This window comes from Hyperolius riggenbachi, chromosome 5 (assembly GCF_040937935.1).
Source record: "Hyperolius riggenbachi isolate aHypRig1 chromosome 5, aHypRig1.pri, whole genome shotgun sequence".
NCBI lineage: Eukaryota > Metazoa > Chordata > Amphibia > Anura > Hyperoliidae > Hyperolius > Hyperolius riggenbachi.
In genome coordinates, this window is record NC_090650.1 from 298,906,640 (window position 1) to 298,932,788 (window position 26,149).

General features: G+C 46.3%; 1 protein-coding gene across 16 annotated transcripts in view; it reads right to left on the reverse strand.

Moving 5' to 3' along the window:
• The window catches only part of LOC137518793 (uncharacterized), a 154,385-nt gene that overhangs the window by 119,863 nt on the left and 8,373 nt on the right, over positions 1–26,149 (reverse strand). For 9 of the 16 annotated variants that reach the window (XM_068237095.1, XM_068237094.1, XM_068237092.1 and 6 more), the window contains exons 2-4: positions 25,692–25,835; positions 22,149–22,275; positions 10,246–10,306 (exon numbers count right to left, since the gene is read on the reverse strand). In XM_068237095.1, coding sequence (XP_068093196.1) covers positions 10,246–10,306; positions 22,149–22,275; positions 25,692–25,790 — 287 coding nt within the window. In that variant the 5' untranslated portion in view covers positions 25,791–25,835. Of the gene's footprint in view, positions 1–10,245; positions 10,392–22,148; positions 22,276–25,691; positions 25,836–26,149 lie in introns of those variants that run through there. The other 7 variants (XM_068237100.1, XM_068237099.1, XM_068237104.1 and 4 more) reach the window with 7 other exon arrangements.

Consider the following 26,149-nt stretch of genomic DNA (forward strand, 5'->3'; position numbering starts at 1 on the left):
ACCTGGCTATTTATACTATGGAGGAGGAAGGGGGCTTATGCCCGAGTCAATAACTTTTTCTTGGTTTTTGAAAGAAAGGTGGGTACCTTAGCTTATACACAGGTCAGCTTATATGTGAGTATATACGGTGTGTATGTATTTGTACTTGTACTTGTATTGCTGGATGCCATGACTGTATAGTCTCTTGAACTTCCCATGTACAGTGGTGTGAAAAACTATTTGCCCCCTTCCTGATTTCTTATTCTTTTGCATGTTTGTCACACTTAAATGTTTCTGCTCATCAAAAACCGTTAACTATTAGTCAAAGATAACATAGTTGAACACAAAATGCAGTTTTAAATGATGGTTTTTATTATTAAGTGAGAAAAAAAACTGAAAACCTACATGGCCCTGTGTGAAAAAGAAATTGCCCCCTGAACCTAATAACTGGTTGGGCCACCCTTAGCAGCAACAACTGCAATCAAGCGTTTGCGATAACTTGCAACGAGTCTTTTACAGCGCTCTGGAGGAATTTTGGCCCACTCATCTTTGCAGAATTGTTGTAATTCAGCTTTATATGAGGGTTTTCTAGCATGAACCACCTTTTTAAGGTCATGCCACAACATCTCAATAGGATTCAGGTCAGAACTTTGACTAGGCCGCTCCAAAGTCTTCATTTTGTTTTTCTTCAGCCATTCAGAGGTGGATTTGCTGGTGTGGTTTGGGTCATTGTCCTGCGGCAGTACCCAAGATCGCTTCAGCTTGAGTTGACGAACAGATGGCCGGACATTCTCCTTCAGGATTTTTTGGTAGACAGTAGAATTCATGGTTCCATCTATCACAGCAAGCCTTCCAGGTCCTGAAGCAGCAAAACAACCCCAGACCATCACACTACCACCACCATATTTTACTGTTGGTATGATGTTCTTTTGCTGAAATGCTGTGTTACTTCTTTGTCAGATGTAACGGGACACGCACTTTCCAAAAAGTTCAACTTTTGTCTCATCGGTCCACAAGGTATTTTCCCAAAAGTCTTGGCAATCATTGAGATGTTTTTTAGAAAAATTGAGACGAGCCTTAATGTTCTTTTTGCTTAAAAGTGGTTTGCGCCTTGGATATCTGCCATGCAAGCTGTTTTTGCCCAGTCTCTTTCTTATGGTGGAGTCGTGAACACTGACCTTAATTGAGGCAAGTGAGGCCTACAGTTCTTTAGATGTTGTCTTGAGGTCTTTTGTGGCCTCTCGGATATGTTTTCTCTGAGCTCTTGGGGTAATTTTGGTCGGCCGGCCACTCCTGGGAAGGTTCATCACTGTTCCTTGTTTTTGCCATTTGAGGATAATGGCAGTCCCAAAGCTTTAGAAATGGCTTTATAACTTTTACCAGACTGATAGCTCTCAATTACAGTACTTTTGTTCTCATTTGTTCCTGAATTACTTTGGATCTTGGCATGATGTCTAGCTTTTGAGGTGCTTTTGGTCTACTTCTCTGTGTCAGATAGCTCCTATTTAAGTGATTTCTTGATTGAAACATGTGTGGCAGTAATCAGGCCTGGGGGTGACTACAGAAATTGAACTCAGGTGTGATAAACCACAGTTAAGTTATTTTTTAACAAGGGGGGGCAATCACTTTTTCACACAGGGCCATGTAGATTTGGAGTTTTTTTTTCTCACTAAATAATAAAAAACCATCATTTAAAACTGCATTTTGTGTCCAACTATGTTATCTTTGACTAATAGTTAACGGTTTTTGATGAGCAGAAACATTTAAGTGTGACAAACATGTAAAAGAATAAGAAATCAGAAAGGGGGCAAATAGTTTTTCACACCACTGTATATATGTTCCCCATAATTGTTTTGCACTATGTTTAGCGCTATGGAAGACGTTGGCACTATATAAGTAAAACAATAATGGGAATGCATAAACTCCAAAAGTCAGCATTTTGCCAATGACACTGTGAAGAAACACGGAAAAGCCGCCGTTTCTCAAGGTGAGGCGGCTGTTTCCGCGTCCAGTATGGCGTCACAACGCGGAAAAACCGCTGCATGTCGCATGGGCAGAGCGGCGGAATCCGCATTGGAAACGGCGGAATCAGCATTGGGAGCGGCGGAATCCGCATTGGGAGCAGCGGAATCCGCATTGGAGGTGGCGAACTTGCCGCATGGCAGTGTCCCTGACAAGGGGGTTGAGCATGGGGAAGCCGCCGCTGGTGTAGTGAGCGGTGCGGCGGCTCCCACGCTCGGTTCACTGGATACATTGCAAGTCAGTACTGGTGTGGCTGGGACTGATAGTCCACCAAGATTCAGAGTGACACGCGCACGCGCACAAAGGCAGAGCTTATATAACAGCCAGAAGTGAGTCAGCTGACCATTCCGGTCAGCTGACAAATTCTACACCTCTCATTGGTCCAGCACTTAGGGAGGGGCCTGGAGAGTGTTCTGGTATATATACTGCTGGCTGTTCAGTTGCTGGTTGTCTGGCGTTGCGATCACTATGTGTTAGCACTCAGACCTGAGTCGGATCCTAAAGTGTGCCGGGACCAGCTGGAGCTGTAATCCTACACTTAGCTAGATTTTGTTGATAGTTTAAAGTACTAGTTTGATTGTGATTATCTGTTATGACCCTTTTGCCTGCCTTACTATTCTCTGAACTCTGATCCTGTACCTTGCCTTTCTGATACTCTGTTGCCGAACAACGGCTCGTCTTTAGACTCCGCATCTGCCTCCTGATTCTGTACCCCGATATCTCTGATACCCTGTTGCCGAACCCTGCCTGTACTTTAGACTCTGCCTTTGCCTTCTGAATCTGTACTTTGTCTCTCCGTGTGGTTACAACCTGATCTGTCCGACCTCGAGAACCGACCTTACTGTTAGAGGCGGTTCCAGTCCTGATAGTGACACTTCCTCTTGAGTGTCACTCTCGTTCTGTCGTTCCTTCTCTCTGTCTGACTCCTCCCTCCGGGAGAGTCCAGAAGGAATTGAGCAGTACTCCTTACTGCCCTGAGGCCCAGTCCTCTCATTATTACTGTTTGCACCAAACACTCTACTCAGGTGTCCAGAGGTTAGCTTGTATATCTGATTATCGGTGATACTGCAGATCATCAATAATCGGGTATATATCTGTATTGCCAGTGATACTGCAGATCACCGGTAATCAGATCCTCTCTGTGTTACACCGATCGTTACAGACATCCTAAGTTTTACACGGCAGACTTGAATTTCTCATGCACATGTTGCTTCTTTTCCAAGAGCCCTCTGTCTCAATGTGTGGCCTGTCATGTGTGGTACTATAAAATAAGGGAAAAGTTATACCCATAAAGTGTATGTGCAGGAGCTGACACTCTATTTTTTGTTACCGAGAAAGCTTTTTAGTTTTTTGCAACATTTAGTTATTTTTCCCATGCAAGTGAAATGCCACATAACTGTATTTTTGCCGGCCCCTCTGGTATTCTGTATCTTGCAATAGTGGAAAGTGGGCATGCACATGCCTCATAAGGAAATAAAAATAAATACATTAGTCAGAGACCCATGAGCCGTGGTCGGGGGGTGGGCTTGGCAGCCACTTGTTGCTTGCTATCTGCATTACCTCAAAAGCACCAGCTGGTAAAACCTATGCCTCCTATGTCAACTGCTGCCTGATTAGTGAGTGAATTGCCTGTCATCTGTGACTTGCTTGTGCATGGCTGCAACACCACAGTATCATTCATGTTGCACAGAAATTTAGACAGAGGAGCACACTATCAGTACTGTACCTGCATTAACTGTTGAGACCTATGCTTCCTGTGTAAGCTGCTGCCTGATTACTGAGGGCATTGCCTGTCATCTGTGACTTGCTTATGCAAGGCTGCAACACCACAGTATCATTGATGTTGCACAGAAATGTGGACAGAGGAGCACACTATCAGTATCAGTACTGTACCTGCATTAACTGTTGAGACCTATGTAAGCTGTTGCATGATTATTGCATGCAAATACCTGCATATTGAGCACTGTGCATTTTGATCTGAGACACTGTCTGTGCTCACTTGAAGCATTAGAATAAATCACTCCCAATTATTGACTGAATTAAGATCCAGTACTATAGTATAGTTTAAAGGGGACCTAAACTGAGAAGGATATGGATTTTTCCTTTTAAAATAATGCCAGTTGCCTGACTCTCCTGCTGATCCTGTGTTTCTAATACTTTCAGCCACAGCCCATCAACAAGCATGCAGATCAGGTGCTCTGACTGAAGTCAGACTGGATTAGCTGCAAGCTTGTTTCAGGTCTGTGATTCAGCCACTACTGCATCCAAAGAGATCAGCAGGACTGCCAGGCAACTGGTATTGTTTAAAGGAAACATCCATATCCTTCTCAGTTTAGGTTCCCTTTAAGTGTTTGAGTATGACCATTTATGATATAGTAAACCATTTTTCCAGGTCTGTTGGAGTTTACTATAAAGGGATTCTACTGTAGCTTAAAAGGCATTTGACTGATAATGGGTTAAAATAGCACCTAGGAGAAAACATGAATTGGATCAGGTCCAATATGTTATCAAAATTTCAAATATTTGGGTTGATTGATTAATCTGTGCTTCTAAAGCAGCACAAGCTTAATGACACTAACGCAAGCAAAATAAAACGGCCGCATGGTACACACTATATTGCTGCGTAATGTGCGCTCCTAAATTACACGCGCTCCCTTTAAAAAGAACCTTAACTGAAAGGGATATGGATGTTTCCTTTTAAACACTACTAGTTGCTTTGCAGTACTGCTGATCTCTATGGACTTGATTCACTAAGACAAATAGCAGGCCTTATAAAAGTTAACACGCCTTATCAGAGTAGCATAGCAAACTTATGTCTGCTAATGTCTGCTAATTGGCAATGACGAGAGCTCCACTGGTCCTGCCCTGAGCCCCTGCGGGTTCGTAGCGCTAGCTATGCTACTCTGATAAGGTGTGTTAACTTTGATAAGGCGTGCTCACTTTGATAAAGCGTCCTATTTGTCTTAGTGAATCAAGCCCTATGTGTGCAGTAGTGGCTGAATCACACACCTGAAACAAGCATGCAGCTAATCCAGTCTGACTTCAGTCAGAAGCTTTTTGAGGGGCTGTGGCTAAAAGTATTAGGGTAGGAACACACTAGGCAGAATTGCATATGGGTTTTCCACTATGTGCCGTGGGGAAAACTCTTGCAATTCTGCCTATTGTGTTCCTTCCCTTAAAGACACAGGATCAGCAGGAGAGTCAGGCAACCGTATTATTTTAAAAGGAAAATCCATATCCTTCTCACTTTAGGTTACCTTTAATGTATGGCCTCTCCTAGCACGAGATCTCAGGTTGCTTTAACACAGCAAAACGCTGCCGGTCACGCAGCACATACAACATAGGGGCTTTCTGTAAGCCCGCCTGAACCGCCTTTGGCACCAATAGCAGCTTTGCACCAGCATACTGGCTGTTCTGGATTGGGCAATAGTCCTGTCACTTATATGCACACAGGACCGTTGCCCAATCCAGAACAGCCAGTATGCTGGTGCAAAGCTGCTGCTGGCGCCTAAGGCAGTTCAGGGAGGCTTACAGAATGCCACTAAGTTATATGTGCTGAGTGACAGGCAGCATTTTGGTCCAATCGAGGTGTGTTAAAGGACAACTTTAGTGAGAGGTATGTGGAGGCTGCCACATATATTTCCTTTTATGCAATACCTGTTGCCTTGCTGTGTTTTGAAGATCACTAATAATACCAGCATGATCATCTTCCTTATCTATGGCTTCTGGGTCAGGTTTTTGAACAAAAGACTTTGGAAGTGAGGGGACTGCAGCCCCATATTCCTCCTCTGGTGTTTAGCTAGCTATATGGGTTCACTATGCCACAGTCTATTTATGCTATTAAGGTTTTAGATGTTGGTGTAATATGTGATTATATTTATTTATTTTCTACTAATTACTTCACATGCACCCAAGAGTCAATTTCCTTTTTCGTTCACAACATATTATCATTGTTGACATGGTGCATGTGAAAGAATTTCTATTTATCTAATTACAGGTGGTTTATTGAGTAGATATAGTCCGGTATGACACTGGTCCGTCACATAGGAAATTACATTATTTACCTGTTGCCTGGCAGCCCTGCTGATCCTCTGCCTCGAATACTTTTTAGCCATAGACCCTGAACAAGCATGCAGCATATCAAGGGTTTCTGACGTTATTGACAAGATTAGCTGCAGGCTTGTTTCTGGTGTGATTCAGACACTACTGCAGCCAAATAGACCAGCAGGGCTGCCAGGCAACTGGTATTGTTTAAAAGGAAATAAATATGGCAGCCTTTATCTCATTACAGTTGTTCTTTAAAGCAACCTTAGTTCTCGCGCTAGGAGCGGCCATGCATTAAAGGGAGAGCACTCTACACAGCACTATTGTGCATAACGTGAGTCCGAGAAATTCCCTTTCTGATACATTATTGTAACTGGGAAAAAATTATCACCTTTTCAGCCCCTAATTTTGCTCTTTTGAGTGCTAAAACTACTGGAACGAGATAGTGGTGCTGCCGTCCTAGCTCTGAAAATAAACAGGAGTTTTTTGTTGAGGCTTCCCATTGCTTCAGATCAATAGATTAATGTTGAGCCCTATATGTGCGGCTTCCACATTCCACCATATTATTACACCATTTCCTCCTTGGGGCCAGAAGTGTGATGAGCCCTTTATCCTAGAAATTGGACAAGGGTGCTTTCCTAGTGAGAATTCCTGCCCCCTTTTACAGATAGACGTCTATGTCAAGAACCATGTGGGCTAGTTTTGTTCACGAAAAAAGGAAAATCACTGGGTCTCGACCTGGATTTTGCAATTATAGCTTTGGCTTTATTAGCACCATAGTAGCAGACAACACGACGTTTCGGCCCAACGGCCTTTATCAAATGATAAAGGCCGTATTATTTGATAACGGCCATTGGGCCGAAACATTGTGTTGTCTGCTACTATGGTGCTAATAAAGCCAAAGCTATAATTGCAAGATCCAGGTCGAGACCCAGTGATTTTCCTTTTTCGTGTGTTGTCTGCCTGCACCTCTGGTGGACCGGGGTGCCACTGGTCGACTCCCTGGTACATAAAGTTTGTGGTTTGAGCCCGGGGACACTGCTTTTTCTTCAGGCTAGTTTTGTTCAGCCTGCCGAGGCAATACCAGCCTGATTTGGAGAGTGGTCTTATTTTACATTTTTGAAATACGGCAACGTAATATTATTGATTGCTAGGGATGGTCAATAAGACGCAAATGGTTCCAAGTTGATGCAGGAATTTGCATGCTAATTTATACAGCTTGAAAATGGACTAATTGAGTCCCAGCTGAGCAATATTTGATAATCTGTCTCCAGGCTTCATACATTTGCATAATCCTGCATCAACTAAGAACAATTTGTGATTTCATTGATGAGGGTGCTCCAAAATTCATTCCTATGGGTCCCTCCCTTAGGCCTCTTTTCCACAAGCAGTTGAACTGTGGGCTCAGCAAACAGTTACCAGGCAGCAGTGGGCAGTTATCAGGCAGCAGTGAGCAGTTATAAGTAAATTCCACTGGCAAAGATACACAGGGTTTTTTATGAACAAGTTATCTTTTTATTCTTCAATCACAATTCTTAAAAGTTGCAGACAAAACATGTGGAGACAATTTCAGGAAAATCACAAGAGGCTGCCTGACACGTGTTTCACAGGCAAAAGCCGCTTCCTCAGAGGCATACAGTATACAAACACATCAACTGTGGAGCAAAAGAAGTGTATCACCGCAATCTTTGCTGTGAAGAAAGAGAGTGTTCAGCGATGATTCCATGCACGCTGTGCGCATCCATGGACTAATAGGAACAATGCGCAGATACCAGGCAGCAGTGAGCAGTTACCAGGCAGCAGCAAGCAACTGTGAAAGTTTGATAGGCATTTCACTGCCTATCACCTGCCCATGGAAAAGAGGCCTTACCCTCTCAGAAATGCGGTCCTTGCAGTTTTTCCTAATTTCTGCTGAGGTTCCTCTGGCCACCCCATCTATGTTGCCACGGGCTGCCTCCAGCTCAACAGCCGTGGCCTTATTGGTGGCTGCTGAGCTGGAGGTGGGCCACAGTAAAGCAGGTGGAGGCATATGAAGATCTTCAGCAGACTTTGGAAACATGGCCATGACAGCATTCCGGGGAGGGGGCGGAGTGTCACCTGTGTCTGAATTACAGCGGATCAGGTAAGTAATTGAGTTGACTATACACCACTGCTGTTAAACCAAAAGGAAGAAAATTCACCTTCTCCAATCCTGTTCACTAACCTTCTAAAAACAGTACCCACCCCAACCTCTAACCTTAAAGGACAACTGAAGAGAGGTGTAAATGGAAGCTACCATGTTTATTTCCTTTTAAGCAATACCAGTTGCCTGGCAGCCCTGCTGGTCTGTTTGGCTACAGAAGTGTCTGAATAACACCAGAAACAAGCATGCAGCCAATCTGTCAGATCTGACAATAATGCCAGAAACACCTGATCTGCTGCATGCTTGTTCAGGGTCTATGGCTGACAGTAAATGAGACAGCCGAACAGCAGGACAGCCAGGCAACTAGTATTGCTTAAAAGTAAATAAACATGACAGCCTCCATATACCTCTCTCTTCAGTTGTCCTTTAACCCATACTCACCTTCTTTTGTCTTTGTTTCCAGATTTAGGTAAGTAATAGTCTAGTCATGGATTTAAATAACTGAGTGCACTCCATTTTATTTTTCTGCAATTGCATAAACTTTTTAATGTATTCCTAAAATATTTGCTGTTTTATTTCTAGTTTTGTGTTAGCCTTTTTTGCAAGGGTTATCGTCTTTTTGAAAACAGAATCTGGGAGTAAATGTGTCATCTCAAAAAGTTTAAGGAAAGGACTTTGTAGTTGTCATATCAGACACACTAGTTGTGTGGTGTTAAGCTGGAAAGAGTATTACCTTCAGAACAGTGCTACAATCAAACCAAAATTTCAGAGAGGTCAGGCCAAACAAATCATTAAGCTCCAATAAAACCTGGGCGAATGTGATATACTCTTGTGTTTCTTGGCTACAATAAATTATAAATACTATAAACTATTGCAATGTACCTTTTAACACAGTACAGGTAGTCCTCAGTTAACCAACAAGATAGGGATGTAAGTTCGTTCTTAACCTGAATCCGCTCTTAAGTCGGAACGCTGTGCTATCTCTGTCCCCTTTGCCTCCTATGTGCCCCCCTTTGCCTCAAGTGTCCTCCTCTGTGCCTCTCTGTCTCCCTCTGTGCCTGTTTGTCCCCTTCAGTGCCTTTGTTCTCCCTCTGTACTCGTTTGTCCTCCCTCTGTACCCCTCTATGTCCCCACCGCTGTTTGTACCCCCTCTGTGCCTGTTTGTACCTCCTATGCCTTTGTACTCCTCCTGTGCCTCTGTTTGTACCCTCTGTGCCTCCATTTGTACACCCCTGTGCCTTCTTGTACCCCTTTGCCTCTGTACCCCATGTGCCTCCGTATTTACCCCCAGTGCCTCCGTTTCTACCCCTTGTGCCTCTGTACCCCCTCTGTTTGTACCCCCTGTGCCTAAATTTGTACCCCACTGTGCCTCTTTACCCACTCTCTGCCTCTGTTTTTACCCCCCTGTGGCCCGCTTTCCCCCCTCACTCTCCGCCTGTTTTTACCCCCCCTGTGCTCATGCTTTTTACCCTCCCCGTGCCTCTGTGCCCTATGGACTCACCTTCCAGCTCTAGTCCTACTCTGTCTATCCTCCGCTCTCTGCCTCCTACTCCCTATAACCAGGTACAGCACCGCTAGATGCAGCATCGCATTGCTTCCTGTATGTCATGTGTTATACAGGAACCTCTGAATCAACAGGGATATGTGAGGGAGCAGGCTAGTGTTGTACATTGTTTTCTGGTTGAACTCGATGGACGTATGTCTTTTTTCAACACAAATAACTACGTATATATGTATGTCACCTGACACACAGGAAGCAAATAGATGCTGCATCTAGCAGTGCTGTACGCGGCTATAGGGAGCAGGAGGCGGAGAGTGGGGGACAGACAGTGTTGGACTCGGTTCGGAGGGGAGTCCAACACTGCTGCGGGGACATGCACCGGCACTCGGGGGAAGTTTGAAGCTGCTTCTTCAAACTTCCCCAATCAGAAATGACGTCATTGCGCTTCGTCTCGGTGGGTCGTTTGTATGTCAGGCGTTCATAATAGGTCTGGGGCTACTTTTTTTTGTAAACAATTTTGTGTGTGTGTGTGGAAGGGGGGTTCATTTATCAAGCCGTGGAAAAAAAAATTTCTTACCTCAAAAGAGGACATACGACTTGTATGAGGTAAGAGGGTGGGCACAAAATTGCTGTAGTCACTGTAGAAACAAGTTTTTAGTAGAAAACTTAGAAACATCGCATTTCAGAGGTCTTAGCATGCTTCATCAGGTTAAGTAACAGTGTCTGTAAACAGAAAGAATCACAAACAGGCTCATGGTAAAACATATTTTTCAATCGTGGTATGCATAAAATCAATAAACTTGATCGTATAAAGACACAAAGTGTGAGGCCAATATAATATGCGCGTACACACCCCTATGTCCAGAGGAAGCACACACCAATGTGTGGGAAGTAGTGATGGGCGAACATCCAGATGTTCGGGTTCGAGAACGTTCGGCCGAACGGTGTCCCGATGTTCGGTACGTTCGTGCCGAACACCGAACATAATGGAAGTCAATGGGGACCCGAACTTTCCTGCTTTGCAAAGCCTCCTTACATGTAACATAGACCACATTTTCAGGGTATGTGGACGGGGGGGGGGGGGGGGGGGGGGGGAGGAGGGTATAAGAGGAAACTATTTTTTTCCGAAAGGACCTTATAGTTTTTGAGAAAAACGATTTTTACGTTTCAAAGGGAAATTGTCTTTTAAATGCGGAAAATGTCAGTTTTTTTTTGGCACAGGTAACAACAATCTTGTATTATTTTCAAAGCAAAGCAATGAGTTTTGTCGCCATGCAGTGATTAATAAATAGAAATGGGATATTACGGAAAGTGGCAACGCTAAGCCATCACAGATGTTCATGGTCCTTGGTCGGGGTCGGACTTGGGGAGTGTTGCGTAGTCGTTTCCAATCCACGATTGATTCATTTTAATTTGTGTCAGCCGGTCTGCATTTGCTGTGGAGAGGCGGATACGCCGATCTGTAATGATGCCTCCGGCAGCACTGAAACAGCGTTCGGACATAACGCTGGCTGCAGGACAAGCCAGCACCTCTATTGCGTACATTGTCAGTTCGTGCCAGATGTGTAGCTTAGAGACCCAATAATTGAAGGGTGCAGATGGATTGTTCAACACGGCTACGCCATCTGACATGTAGTCCTTGACCATCTTCTGCAGGCGATCGGTGTTGGAGGTGGAACTGAGTGATTGCTGTTCTGTGGGCTGCTGCATGGGTGTCATAAAATTTTGCCACTCCAAGGACACTGCCGATACCATTCCCTTGTGGGCACTACCTGCAGCTTGCGTTCTTTGTACCCCTCCTCGTCCTGGGTTAGCGGAAGTCAGTCTGTCGGCGTGGAACTGGCTAGAGGAGGAGGAGGATGTCAATCTCCTCTCTAATGTCTCCACAAGGGCCTGCTGGTATTCTTCAATTTTGACCTGTCTTACACTTTCTCCAATGAGTTTTGGAACATTGTCTTTGTACCGTGGATCCAGAAGGGTATAAACCCAGTAATCCACGTCGTCCAGAATTCGAACAACGCGCGGGTCGCGTTCAATGCAGTCTAGCATGAATTGAGCCATGTCTGCCACAGTCCTAACAGAATCCTCATCATGTTCTTCTGAGCTTGACGCACCCTCATCATCATCACCAGCATCACGCCGTCGCCCACCTTCTTCCTCGTCTTCTTCTGCTGTCCATTCCCGCTGAATCGTGGAAGTCCAATGTGCACCGCTCTGTCCCTCGGCAGTGGGGGCATCCAAGTCCTGCTCCAACTCCAGCTGTTCCTCGTCCTCTTCTTCAGCATAGCTGGGAGCACCAGCGATTCCTGAGGCAGATTGCCTGATGTTGGTATCATCATCACGCTAATCGTTGTCCTCTTGAGATTCCCCCACTTGCATCCTCACTGCGGCTTCCTTGATCTGCAACATTGATCTCTTCAGTAAACACAGCAGTGGTATCGTAATGCTGACTGAAGAGTTTTCACCACTCACAAGCAACGTGGATTGCTCAAAATTTTGGAGGACTTGGCAGAGGTCCAACATGGTGGCCCAATCAGATCCACAGAAGCTTGGTAGCTGCCCGGATGCGCCTCGGTACTGCGCCGTCATGTACTGGACCACTGCACTCTTCTGCTCGCAAAAGCGTGCTAGCATGTGCAGCGTCGAATTCCAGCGCGTGGGTACGTCACACACCAAGCGATGGTTCAGTAGATTGAACCGCTCCTGCATCTTGGTGAGTCCCCCTGAAGCGGTACTGGACTTTCGGAAATATTTGGCCACTCGTCGCACCTTCAGCAAAAGATCTGCCACGCCTGGGTATGTCCTCAGGAACCGTTGAAAAACTAGGTTCATAACGTGTGCCAGGCAAGGGATGTGTCTCAGCTTAGCCAACTTTAAAGCGCGAATGAGATTGCTCCCATTGTCACACACAACCATGCCTGGTTTCAGGTCCAGCGGTGCCAGCCACAAATCGGTCTGTTCCTTGATTCCCTTCCAAATTTCTTCACTTGTGTGCTGCTTATCTCCAAGGCAGATCAGCTTCAGTAAGGCTTGCTGACGCATGGCAACAGCTGTGCTGCACTGCTTCCACGACGACCCTATTGCTGGGTTACCGATGCCGGATGAGGTACAGCTTTGAGAGGCGTTGGAGGAGAAGGAGTCAGAGTCGAGATTGGTGCCTCTGAGGGACGTCGGGCCAGCAGTTTGCGGCGTGGGCAACACCCGCGCCGTAGCCGGTGAGGAGGAGTCACTGCCAGGCTCCACAAGGTTCACCCAGTGCGCCGTCAGGGAGATGTATCGACCCTGTCCAAAGGCACTCGTCCAGGTGTCTGTGGTGAGGTGAACCTTGCAGGCAACGGCATTTTTCAAGCTTCTGGTTATTTTGCTAACCACGTAGTCATGTAACGCTGGCTCTGCAGACCGCGCAAAATAGTATCGGCTGGGAACCACGTAACGTGGGATGGCAAGCGCCATCATGCGCTTGAAGCTGTTTGTCTCCACCACGCGATATGGCAGCATTTCGCAGGCCACAAACTTGGCTATGCTGGAGGTTAGTGCCACGGCCCGGGGGTCATTTGCTGGCAATTTTCTCTTGCGCTCAAACATCTCCGGGACAGACAACTGAACCGTAGGATCGCACACTGAAGGACAGTTGGTTGTTGTTGTCGTGGTGGTTGAAGACTGGGAAACGTCAAGAGGACTGTTGCGGAAACTGACATCGTCGTCTACTACGGATGTTTGTGCACCACGTAATGGCTGGGCTGCTGCTGAGGAGGGTCTGGTGACAACGGAGGCAGTGTTGCTGGGGGCTGGAAGCGAGCTGCTACCCTGGCCTTGCGTGTTTGACCACAGAGTGCTATGTTTGGCTACCATGTGGCGGCGCATGCTGGTGGTGGAGAGGTTGTTGACACTTTTCCCCCTGCTCAGTCGGTTTCTGCACACCTTGCAAATCACCATGGTAACATCCACCCTGCAGTCTTCAAAGAAAGCCCAGACTTTTGAGCTCCTGCTTTGCTGGCGAGTTTGCTTCGTGCCTCTTTGGCGTCTCACTTCTACGGCTACGCCTGTTGTGTCCGAAATACCCCGCCTACTTTGTGGCACACGGCGAACTCTTGCAGCAGTGGGTTCTGCAGCAGACTCATCTGTACTGCTGCTATCCCGACGGCGAGGTTGTACTCGATATTCTGGGTCTGTGTCCACATCGTCCAAAACCTCCTCTTCCATCTCCTCATCTGTCACTGTGTCTGTGTGCAGTGGACTAAAGCTCCCCAGAACACCCTCTGCGCACCTCACTCCCATGTCTTCAAGATGTTCTTGGTGGACCTCCTGCAATTCCAATTCCTGCGCACATTGCTCAGGGATTTGGGTGTCTTCGTCCTCGCCTTGCATTTCAATGAGTGGTGCAGTTTCCTCGCACAATGGTTGTGAATCCGGGCACAACATTTCTGGCTGTTCCATTGTTTGTGGGGGTAGGAGTGGGAATAGCTCCTCCGAAGAGCCCATTGTGTCCGGAAATAATTGTTCAGACTGGTTATTTGGCCATTGTGTGCATGGTGTAGCTGCTGGTTGTGTCACCTTTGTGCCCACTGGCTCCTTGTAACTGGCAGAGGACCTCGTGCGTGACAAGGATGTGCTGGTGCTGCTGCTGCTTAACCCGCTGCTGGACGCTTGAGAGGTCAACCAATTCACTATCCGGTCCTGCTCTTGTGGATTAGTGAGGGTTGTTTGTCTGGCACACATGGGTGGTATTGAGTGGGTTTTCTTAGGTGCTCCACTGCGGCCTCTACGTGAACCGTCAGGGGAAACACCTCTTCCCTTGCCCCTCCCTCTTTTACTGGATTTCTTCATTATGGTTGTACTGATCCCAGCAGTACACACACACTGACTGGCAGTACAGTGGCAATAAGACAATGCTATATAGTATGTTATACACTGGTGACAGACGGAAGTACTACTGATCGCAGCAGTACACGCTGACTGTGGCAATACAGTGGCAATAAGACAATGCTATATAGTATGCTATATACTGGTGACAGACGGAAGTACTACTGATCCCAGCTGTACACGCTGACTGTGGCAGTACAGTGGCAATAAGACAATGCTATATAGTATGCTATATACTGGTGACGGACGGAAGTACTACTGATCCCAGCAGTACACGCTGACTATGGCAGTACAGTGGCAATAAGACAATGCTATATAGTATGCTATATACTGGTGACGGACGGAAGTACTACTGATCCCAGCAGTACACGCTGACTGTGGCAGTACAGTGGCAATAAGATAATGCTATATAGTATGCTATATACTGGTGACGGATGGAAGTACTACTGATCCCAGCAGTACACGCTGACTGTGGCAGTACAGTGGCAATAAGACAATGCTATATAGTATGCTATATACTGGTGACGGATGGAAGTACTACTGATCCCAGCAGTACACGCTGACTGTGGCAGTACAGTGGCAATAAGACAATGCTATATAGTATGCTATATACTGGTGACGGACGGAAGTACTACTGATCCCAGCAGTACACGCTGACTGTGGCAGTACAGTGGCAATAAGACAATGCTATATAGTATGTTATACACTGGTGACGGACGGAAGTACTACTGATCCCAGCAGTACACGCTGACTGGCAGTACAGTGGCAATAGACAATGCTATATACTGGTGGCGGAAGTACTACTGATCCCAGAAGTACACGCTGACTGGCAGTACAGTGGCAAATAGACAATGCTATATACTGGTGGAGGAAGTACTACTGATCCCAGCAGTACAAGCACGCTGACTGGCACTACAGTAGTATGACTAGGAGGCTGGGGGGCCCTGGCTAGCCTAGCTGGTGAGAAAGTCTAACCTGCCTGTCTACCCAAAGCTAAACCCAACTTCAAGTGGCGGAGAAATGACGCGGTTCGGGTATTTATTTACCCGAACCACGTGACCCGCTCAGCCAATCACAGCGCGAGCCGAACGTTCGGGGAACGTTCGGCCATGCGCTGTCAGGCCGAACATAAGTTCGGCCACATGGCTGAACGCATGGTCGAACACCACGAGGTGTCCGGCGGAGCCCGAACCGAACTCGAACAGCCCAAAATCCGGGCGACCCCGAACAGTGGCGAACACTGTTCGCCCATCACTAGTGGGAAGCTAGACTCAAACCAATGTGTGGTGTGCACAAAGAATAAACAAATACTTATATGGGTCATTAACCACTTCGTTACCAGTGGTCTCTAGCCCCTTTAAGACTCCCGCTCTCCCATCACTAATGCTCACTTGCTCTGCTATCGCTATGACTGCAGAGCTCTGTGAGCTGGTCAGGAGCCTATTTCATTGGCTCCTGACCCCTGTGATCACTGCCTTTGATCAATGTGAGCCAATTGGCTCACAGTGATAACGGAGTCAGGAGCCAATGAAATCAGCTCCTGACTGGCTTTGTGTTGGTCTTTCATGTGGAATTCCAATAAAATTGATTCATGTTTGTGGCAGTAATATGACAAAATGTGGAAAACTTCAAAGGGGCCGAATACTTTTGCAACCCACTGTAAATAGAATAATAATAATAGGAATGCATAAACACCAAAAGTCAGCACTTTGCCAATTACATCCTAAGTTTTACACGGCAGACTTGAATTTCTCATGCACACAATGATTCTTTCCAAGAGCCCTCTGTCTCAATGTGTGGCCTGCCATGTGTGGTACTGTAGTATAGGGCAGTGGTTCCCAACCTTTTCCGGCCCGGGAAACACTGTCTGACCAAATTTTTCTCTGGGGAACGGCGCGCGGGGGGTCGGGGATGCGGCCCCCGGTTGTTTGCGAGACCTAGTGGACAGTGCCGTGCGCAGCAGGCTATGGCGGGGGGGGGGGGGGGGGGGGGCTGGGGTGCGGCTGCATAGCTAGCATAGTTGCCCCAGTGTAGGGAGTTTAGTTGCCTCAGTATAGCTAGTATAGTGCCCCAGTATAGCCAGTATAGTGCCCCAGTATAGCCAGAATAGTGCCCCAGTATAGCTAGTATAGTGCCCCAGTATAGCTAGTATAGTGCCCCAGTATAGCCAGCATAGTGCCCCAGTATAGCCCCCCAGTATAGCTAGTATAGTGCCACAGTATAGTGCCACAGTATAGCCCCCCAGTATAGCTAGTATAGTGCCCCAGTATAGCCAGTATAGTGCCCCAGTATAGCCAGAATAGTGCCCCAGTATAGCCAGAATTGTGCCCCAGTATAGCTAGTATAGTGCCTCAGTATAGCCAGTATAGTGCCCCAGTATAGCCAGTATAGTGCCCCAGTATAGCCAGTATAGTGCCCCAGTATAGCCAGCATAGTGCCCCAGTATAGCTAGTATAGTGCCCCAGTATAGCCCCCCAGTATAGCTAGTATAGTGCCCCAGTATAGCCAGTATAGTGCCCCAGTATAGCCAGTATAGTGCCCCAGTATAGCCAGTATAGTGCCCCAGTATAGCCAGTATAGTGCCCCAGTATAGCTAGTATAGTGCCCCAGTATAGCCAGTATAGTGCCCCAGTATAGCCAGAATAGTGCCCCAGTATAGCCAGAATAGTGCCCCAGTATAGCCAGAATAGTGCCCCAGTATAGCTAGTATAGTGCCCCAGTATAGCTAGTATAGTGCCCCAGTATAGCCAGCATAGTGCCCCAGTATAGCCCCCCCAGTATAGCTAGTATAGTGCCCCAGTATAGTGCCACAGTATAGCCCCCCAGTATAGCTAGTATAGTGCCCCAGTATAGCCAGTATAGTGCCCCAGTATAGCGCCCCGTATAGCCAGTATAGTGCCCCGTATAGCCAGTATAGTGCCCCAGTATAGCTAGTATAGTGCCCCAGTATAGTGCCCCAGTATAGCCAGTATAGTGCCCCGTATAGCCAGTATAGTGCCCCAGTATAGCCAGTATAGTGCCCCAGTATAGCCAGTATAGTGCCCCGTATAGCCAGTATAGTGCCCCAGTATAGCCAGTATAGTGCCCCAGTATAGCTAGTATAGTGCCCCAGTATAGCCAGTATAGTGCCCCAGTATAGCCAGCATAGTGCCCCAGTATAGCCAGCATAGTGCCCCAGTATAGCCAGCATAGTGCCCCAGTATAGCCCCCCAGTATAGCTAGTATAGTGCCCCAGTATAGCCCCCCAGTATAGCCAGTATAGTGCCCCAGTATAGTGCCCTAGTATAGCTAGTATAGTGCCCCAGTATAGCCAGAATAGTGCCCCAGTATAGCCAGTATAGTGCCCTCCCGCCCGTCCCCGCGGCCGCCGCTGTTATGACCTTAACAGCTGCCGCTCTCCCCTCTCCGGTGCATGTGTTTATTCTAGCAGCGTATCTCCGGATGCTCTGAGTGATGTATCGCCGTTACTATGGTAACCGAGCCCTGCCTCCTTCCGCATCACACAGAGCAGCCGGAGATACGCTGCTAGAATAAACACATGCGCTGGAGAGGGGAGAGCGGCCGCTGCTAAGGTAATAACAGCGGCGGCCGCGGGGATGGGCGGGAGAAGAGGACGGCACACCAGGCAACGTTCCACGGCACACTAGTGTGCCGCGGAACACTGGTTGAAAAACACTGGTATAGGGGAGAAGTTATACTCATAAAGTGTATGTGCAGGGGCTGAAGTTAAATTTTTTGTTTTTTGCAACATTTAGTTATTTTTCCCATGCAAGTGAAGTGCCACATAATTATATTTTTTTCCGGCCCCTCTGGTATTCTGTATCTTTCAATAGTGGAAAGTGGGCATGCACATGGCTCATACGTAAATAAAAATATATACATTAGTCAGAGACCCATGAGCCGTGGTCGGGGGGTGGGCTTGGCAGCCACTTGTAGCCCGCTTGCTATCTGCATTACCTCAAAAGCATTAGCTGGTGAAACCTATGCTTCCTATAACAAACACAATTGCTAACTTACAGCCAGAGCAATATCCTACCTCTATCTGGCCAGCAGACGCCAGTCAGCCAATCAGGTGCACTGTCATACACCCTTTGCCTGCTGTACCATACCTAGCAGGAATTACATAGATTAGCATTCAGGTGGGAGGCTTCGGTTGGACGCAATCGTGAACTGAGTCGTTTACAGGGACGCCCCGGGTAGGCACATCTCCCACACGGTCCCCTCCCTAACCACTCACCTGTCAACCGCATCCTAGAAGCTGCGAAAAATAATAAATAATAACTGTTGAGACCTATGCTTCCTGTGTAAGCTGCTGCCTGATTACTGAGGGAATTGCCTGTCATCTGTGACTTGCTTGTGCATGGCTGCAATGCCACAGTATCATTCATGTTGCACAGAAATGTGGACAGAGGAGCACACTATCAGTACTGTACCTGCATTAACTGTTGAGACCTATACAATCTGTTGCATGATTATTGCATGCAAATCCCTGCATATTGAGCACTGTGCATTTAGATCTTAGACACTGTCTGTGCTCACTTGCTGAAGCATTGAAAAGAAAAAAATGACTCCCAATTATTGACTGAATTAAGATCCAGTACTATAGTATAGTTTAAGTATTTGAGTATGACCGTTTCTGATAAAGTAAACCACTTTTCCCGGTCTGTTGGAGTTTACTATAAAGGGATTCTACTGTAGCTTAAAAGGCATTTGATTGATAAAGGGTTAAAATATCACCTAGGAGAAAACATGAATTGGATCAGGTCCAATATGTTATAAAAATTTCAAATATTTGGGTTGATTGACTAATCTGCGCTTCTAAAGCAGCGCAAGCTTAATGACACTAACGCAAGCTAAATAAAACGGCCGCATGGTACACACTATATTGCTGCGTAATGTGCGCTCCTAAATTACGCGGGCTCCCTTTAAAAAGAACCTTAACTGAAAGGGATATGGATGTTTCATTTTAAACACTACTAGTTGCTTTGCAGTACTGCTGATCTCTATGGCCTTGATTCACTAAGACAAATAGCATGCCTTATAAAAGTTAACATGCCTTATCAGAGTAGCATAGGAAACTTATGTCTGCTAATTGGCAATGACGAGAGCTCCACTCGTCCTGCCCTGAGTCCCTGCGGGTTCAGAGCGCTCGCTATGCTACTCTGATAAGGTGTGCTCACTTTGATAAAGCGTCCTATTTGTCTTAGTGAATCAAGCCCTATGTGTGCAGTAGTGGCTAAATCACACACCTGAAACAAGCATGCAGCTAATCCAGTCTGACTTCAGTCAGAAGCTTGTTGAGGGGCTGTGGCTAAAAGTATTAGGGTAGGAACACACTAGGCAGAATTGCATATGGGTTTTCCACTCTATGCCGTGGGGAAAACTCTTGCATTTCTGCCTATCGTGTTCCTTCCCTTAGAGACACAGGATCAGCAGGAGAGTCAGGCAACCGGTATTATTTTAAAAGGAAAATCCATATCCTTCTCAATTTAGGTTACCTTTAATGTATGGCCTCTCCTAGCGCGAGATCTGAGGTAGCTTTAACACACCTTGATTGGGCCAAAATGCTGCCGGTCATGCAGCACATACAAAATTGGGGCTTTCTGTAAGCCCGCCTGAACCGCCTTCGGCACCAATAGCAGCTTTGCACCATCATACTGGCTGTTCTGGATTGGGCAATAGTCCTGTCACTTATATGCACACAGGACCGTTGCCCAATCCAGAACAGACAGCATTTCGTTCCAATCAAGGTGTGTTAAAGGACAACTTTAGTGAGAGGTATGTGGAGGCTGCCACATTTATTTGCTTTTATGCAATACCTGTTGCCTAGCAGCCCTGCTGATCCTCTGCCTCTGATACTTTTAAGCCATAGACCCTAAACAAGCATGCAGCATATCAAGGGTTTCTGACATTATTGACAAGATTAGCTGCATGCTTGTTTCTGTTGTAATTCAGACACTACTGCAGCCAAATAGACCAGCAGGGCTGCCAGGCAACTGGTATTGTTTAAAAGGAAATAAATATGGCAGCCTTTATCTCATTACAGTTGTTTTTTAAAGCAACCTTAGTTCTCGTGCTAGGAGCGGCCATGCTTAAAGGGAGAGCACACTACAGTGCACTATTGTGCATTACGGGAGTCTGAGAAATTCCCTTTCTGATACATTATTGTAACTGGAAAAAAATGATGACCTTTTCAGCCCTTAATTTTGCTCTTTTGAGTGCTAAGACTACTGGAACGAGATAGTGGTACTGCCGTCCTAGCTCTGAAAAGAAACAGGAGCTAAATTTGCATAATCCTGCATCAACTAAGAACAATTTGTATTTCATTGATGGTGGTGTCTCAGGTTTAAATACTTACCTGATGCTCCAAAATCCATTCCTATGGTTCCCTCCCTTAGGCCTCTTTTCCATAAGCAGTTGAACTGTGGGCTCAGCAAACAGTTACCAGGCAGCAGCGAGCAGTTATAAGAAAATTCCACTGGCAAACATACACAGGGTTTTTTTATGAACAAGTTCTCTTTTTATTCTTCAATCACAACTCTTCAAAGTTGCAGACAAAACGTGTGGACACAATTTCAGGATTCCAAATCACAAGAGACTGCCTGACACGTGTTTCACAGCCAAAAGCCGCTTCCTCAGAGGCACACAGTATACAAACACATCAACTGTGGAGCAAAAGAAGTGTCTTTGCTGTGAAGAAAGAGAGTGTTCAGCAGTGATTCCATGCACGCTGTGCGCATCCATGGACTAATAGGAGGCAGCAGTGAGCAGTTACCAGGCAGCAGCAAGCAACTGTGAGAGCTTGAGAGGCATTTCACTGCCTATCAACTGCCCATGGAAAAGAGGCCTTACCCTCTCAGAAATGCGGTCCTGGCAGTTTTTTCCAATTTCTGCTGAGGTTCTTCTGGCCACCCCATCTATGTTGCCACGGCCTTTCTCCAGCTCAGCAGCTGTGGCCTTATTGGTGGCTGCTGAGCTGGAGGTGAGCTGCAGTAAAGCAGGTGGAGGCATATGAAGATCTTCAGCAGACTTTGGAAACATGGCCATGACAGCATTCCAGGGAGGGGGCGCAGTGTCACCTGTGTCCGAATTACAGCGCATCAGGTAAGTAATTAACTCAGAGTTGACTATACACCACACCATCATCTGCAGTGGAGCTGCATCTGCTCTGTGGCAGATGCTGGCTTATAATCATATGGTGGGCAGGAGACAAGATCATTGCTAGCAGTCCCACACTTCCATCAACCCATGTGACCCCAAACCAGCCTCAGGGAAACAGATGGGCAAATCGCAGTGGAGCCGTGTTGTAGGACATGGTCATGCACCCTTCTAAGTAATATTTCAGCATTTGCTGGAGGGCGAAGACTGGTGTATTTCCATGTAAGCAGGTGGGGGCAACATCGCTGTAGTCACTTCTGCAGTTGTACCATCATATACACTTGCGACTACTAGTGTGTTAACCATACAAAGACACATATAGGATTAGAAAGTTTAGAAAATATTCTAAAACAATGAACACTGGCTAAATTCACAATACTAACTTTATTTGGCAATTCATTCTGGAGGTTATGCAGATGAGTCATCAATGCTACCAACTGTTTGCCTGCTGAAACTCACCAACAGGGAGATAGTAATGCAGGAGGAGGAGGAAGAGCAGGCATTCTCCCAACATCAGTTCCAATGCCACAGGACAAGATATTCTGCCAAAGAGAGATAAGCCCGGGATTCTTCGTTTTGATTCAATCTGTCAACATATAGTGTTAGAGGGATTATGAGACTACATTAAGATGCAAATTTAAAGATTGACATTTTGTCCTCAAAGTTACCTAAAATGTAAAGTGCATATAAAGATTTGTATCCCTATATTTATTGCACATGGATCCGTGCATACATGGGGATCTTCCTATGCCATTTTCCCCAATGACTTCAATTGGATTCAAATTTGGCTCCTGAACGAACCTGAAAATTAGACCAATTTGGCCAAACTGCTGTTGAACCAAAAGGAAGGAAATTCACCTTCTCCAACCCTGTTCACTAACCTTCTAAAACAGTACCCAACCCAACCTCTAACCTTAAAGGGCAACTGAAGAGAAATATAAATGGAGGCTACCATGTTTATTTCCTTTTAAGCAATACCAGTTGCCTGACAGCCCTGCTGGTCTGTTTGGCTACAGAAGTGTCTGAATAACACCAGAAACAAGCATGCAGCCAATCTGTCAGATCTGACAATAATGTCAGTAACACCTGATCTGCTGCATGCTTGTTCAGGGTCTATGGCTGAAAGTATTGGAGGCAGACGCACAGCAGGACAGCCAGGCAACTAGTATTGCTTAAAAGGAAATAAACATGACAGCCTCCATATACCTCTCTCTTCAGTTGTCCTTTAACCCATACTCACCTTCTTCTGTCTTTGTTTCCAGATTTAGGTAAGTAATAGTCTAGTCATGGATTTAAATAACTGAGTGCACTCCATTTTATTTTTCTGCAATTGCATAAACTTTTTAATGCATTCCTAAAATTTTTACTGTTTACTTTTTTTTTCTAGTTTTGTTTTAGCCTTTTTTGCAAGGGTTATCGTCTTTTTGAAAACAGAAGTTGGGAATAAATGTGTTATCTCAAAAAGTTTAAGGAAAGGACTTTGTAGTTGTCATATCAGTCACACTAGTTGTGTGGTGTTAAGCTGGAAAGAGTATTAACTTCAGAACAGTGCTACAATCAAACAAAAAATTTCAGAGAGATCAGGCCAAACAAATCATTAAAGGGAAGGTCCAAGCAAAAAAAAAAAAATGAGTTTCACTTACCTGGGGCTTCTACCAGCCCCATGTAGCCATCCTGTGCCCTCGTAGTCACTCACTGCTGCTCCAGTCCCCCGCTGGCAGCTTTCTGACCTCGGAGGTCAGGGCCGCATTGCATACATTTTTACGCATTCCAGCTAGTGCAGGAACAAAAATGTATGCGTTGAACCAGTAACGCGTAAAAATGTATATGTTAATGTTCCTGCACTAGCGGGAATGCGTAAAAATGTACGCAATGCGGCCCTGACCTCCGAGGTCAGAAAGCTGCCAGCGGGGGACTGGAGCAGCAGTGAGTGACTACGAGGGCACAGGATGGCTACATGGGGCTGGTAGAAGCCCCAGGTAAGTGAAACTCATTTTTTTTTTTGCTTGGACCTTCCCTTTAAGCTCCAAAAAAACCTGGGCGAATGTGATATACTCTTTTGTTTCTTGGCTACAATAAATTTTAAATACTATAAACCAGGGGTCTCAAACTCGCGGCCCGCGGGCCATTTGCGGCCCTCGATACAATATTTTGTGGCCCTCACCAGCAAAAGCTTGCATATAGTTTGCTTTAGTGCTCCCAAGTAATCCGCCGCATCCCCGCCACTAAACAAGGGCTGCAAAGCCCCCAAATCACCCGGGGGGCAATCCGCCGGCATTTCCTGGAAAGGGCAGAGCTTTCAGCTTCAGCTCTGCCCCTCCTGACGTCAATTGCCGCACAGATCACCGCCTCTCCCCGCCCCTCTCTGTGAAGGAAGAGTGAGAGGGGCGGGCAGAGGCGGCGATGCGCCGCGATTATGAAATTCCTTATGCGGCCCAGCCTCATCCTGACTTTGCCTCCTGCGTCCCCCAGGTAAATTGAGTTTGAGACCCCTGCTATAAACTATTGCAATTTACCTTTTAACACAGTACAGGTAGTCCTCGGTTAACGAACAAGATAGGGACTGCAAGTTCGTTCTTAAAGGGAACCTTAACTGAGAGGGATATGGATGTTTCCTGTTAAACAATACCAGTTGCCTGGCAGTCCAGCTGATCTCTGTGGCTGCAATAGTGGCTGAATCACACCCTGAAACAAGCATGCAGCTAATCCAGTCTGACTTCAGTCAGCGCACCTGATCTGCATGCTTGTTCAGGGGCTGTGGCTAAAAGTATTAGAGACATAGGATCAGCAGGTGATTCAGGCAACTGGTATTATTTTAAAAGGAAAAATCCATATCTTTCTCAGTTTAGGTTCCCTTTAACCTGAATTCATTCTTAAGTCGGAACGCTGTGCTATCTCTGTCCCCTTTGCCTCCTATGTGCCCCCCTTTGCCTCCAGTGTCCTCCTCTGTGCCTCTCTGTCTCCCTCTGTGCCCGTTTGTCCCCATTCAGTGCCTTTGTTCTCTCTCTTTGCTCATTTGTCCCCCCTCTGTACCTCTCTATGTCCCCACCTCTGTTTGTACCCTTTCTGCGCCTCTGTTTGTACCCCCTATGCCTTTGTACCCCTCTCTGTGCCTCCGTTTGTACACCCCTGTGCCTTCTTGTACCTCCTTTTCCTCTGTATCCCCATGTGCCTCCATATTTAATCCCAGTGCCTTCGTTTGTACCCCCTCTGTTTGTACCCCCTGTGCCTAAAATTTGGACCCCACTGTGCCTCTTTACCCACTCTCTGCCTCTGTTTTTACCCCCTCTGTGGCCCACTTTTTCCCCTCGCTCTCCACCTGTTTTTACCCCCCTGTGACCACGCTTTTAACCCTCCCCTGTGCCTCTGTACCCTATGGACTCACCTTCCAGCTTTAGTCCTACGCTGTCTATCCTCCGCTCTCTGCCTCCTGCTCCCTATAACCGTGTACAGTACCGCTAGATGCAGCATCAAATTGGTTCCTGTATGTCATGTGACATACAAGAACCTGGTTCAACAGGGACCTCTTGGCCTCTAGCCGTGTACAGCACCGCTGGATGCAGCATCGCATTGCTTCCTGTATGTCATGTGACATACAGCAACCTCTGGATCAACAGGGATATGTGAGGGACCAGGCTAGTGTTGTACTTTGTTTTCTGCTTGAACTCGATGGATGTACATCTTTGTTCAACACAAATAACTACGTATATACAGTATGTATGTCACATGACATACAGGAAGCAAATGGATGCTGCATCTAGCAGTGCTGTACGCGGCTATAGGGAGCAGGAGGCGGAGAGTGGAGGACAGACAGTGTTTGACTTGGTTCGGAGGGGAGTCCAACACTGCTGTGGGGACATGCACCGGCACTCGGGGGAAGATTTTTTTTTTTAAACAATTTCGTGTGTGTGGGGGGGAGGGGTTTCATTTATCAAGCCGTGGAAAAAGAAGAAAAAAAACCATTAAAAATCTGCTATATTAGGGTTAAAGGAATTTTCTTACCTCAAAAAAGGAAATACGACTTGTATGAGGTAAGCGGGTGGGGGCAAAATCAGTGTAGTCACTGTAGAAACACGTTTTTAATAGAAAACTTAGAAACATCGCTTTTCAGGGGTCTTTGCATGCTTCATCAGGTTAAGTAAGTGTCTGTAAACAGAAAGTTTCACAAACAGGCTCATGGTAAAAAATACTTTTCATTCGTGGTATGCATAAAATCAATAAACTTGATCGTATGAAGACACAAAGTGTGAGGCCAATATAATATGCGTGTACTCGCCCCTATGTCCAGAGGAAGCACACACCAATGTGTGGGGAGCACTAGACTCAAATCAGTGTGTTGTGCACAAAGAATAAACAAATACTTATATGGGTCATTAACCACTTCGGTACCAGTGGTCTCTCGCCCTTTAAAGAGGAACTGAAGTAGGAGGTATACGGAGGCTGTCATATTTATTTCCTTT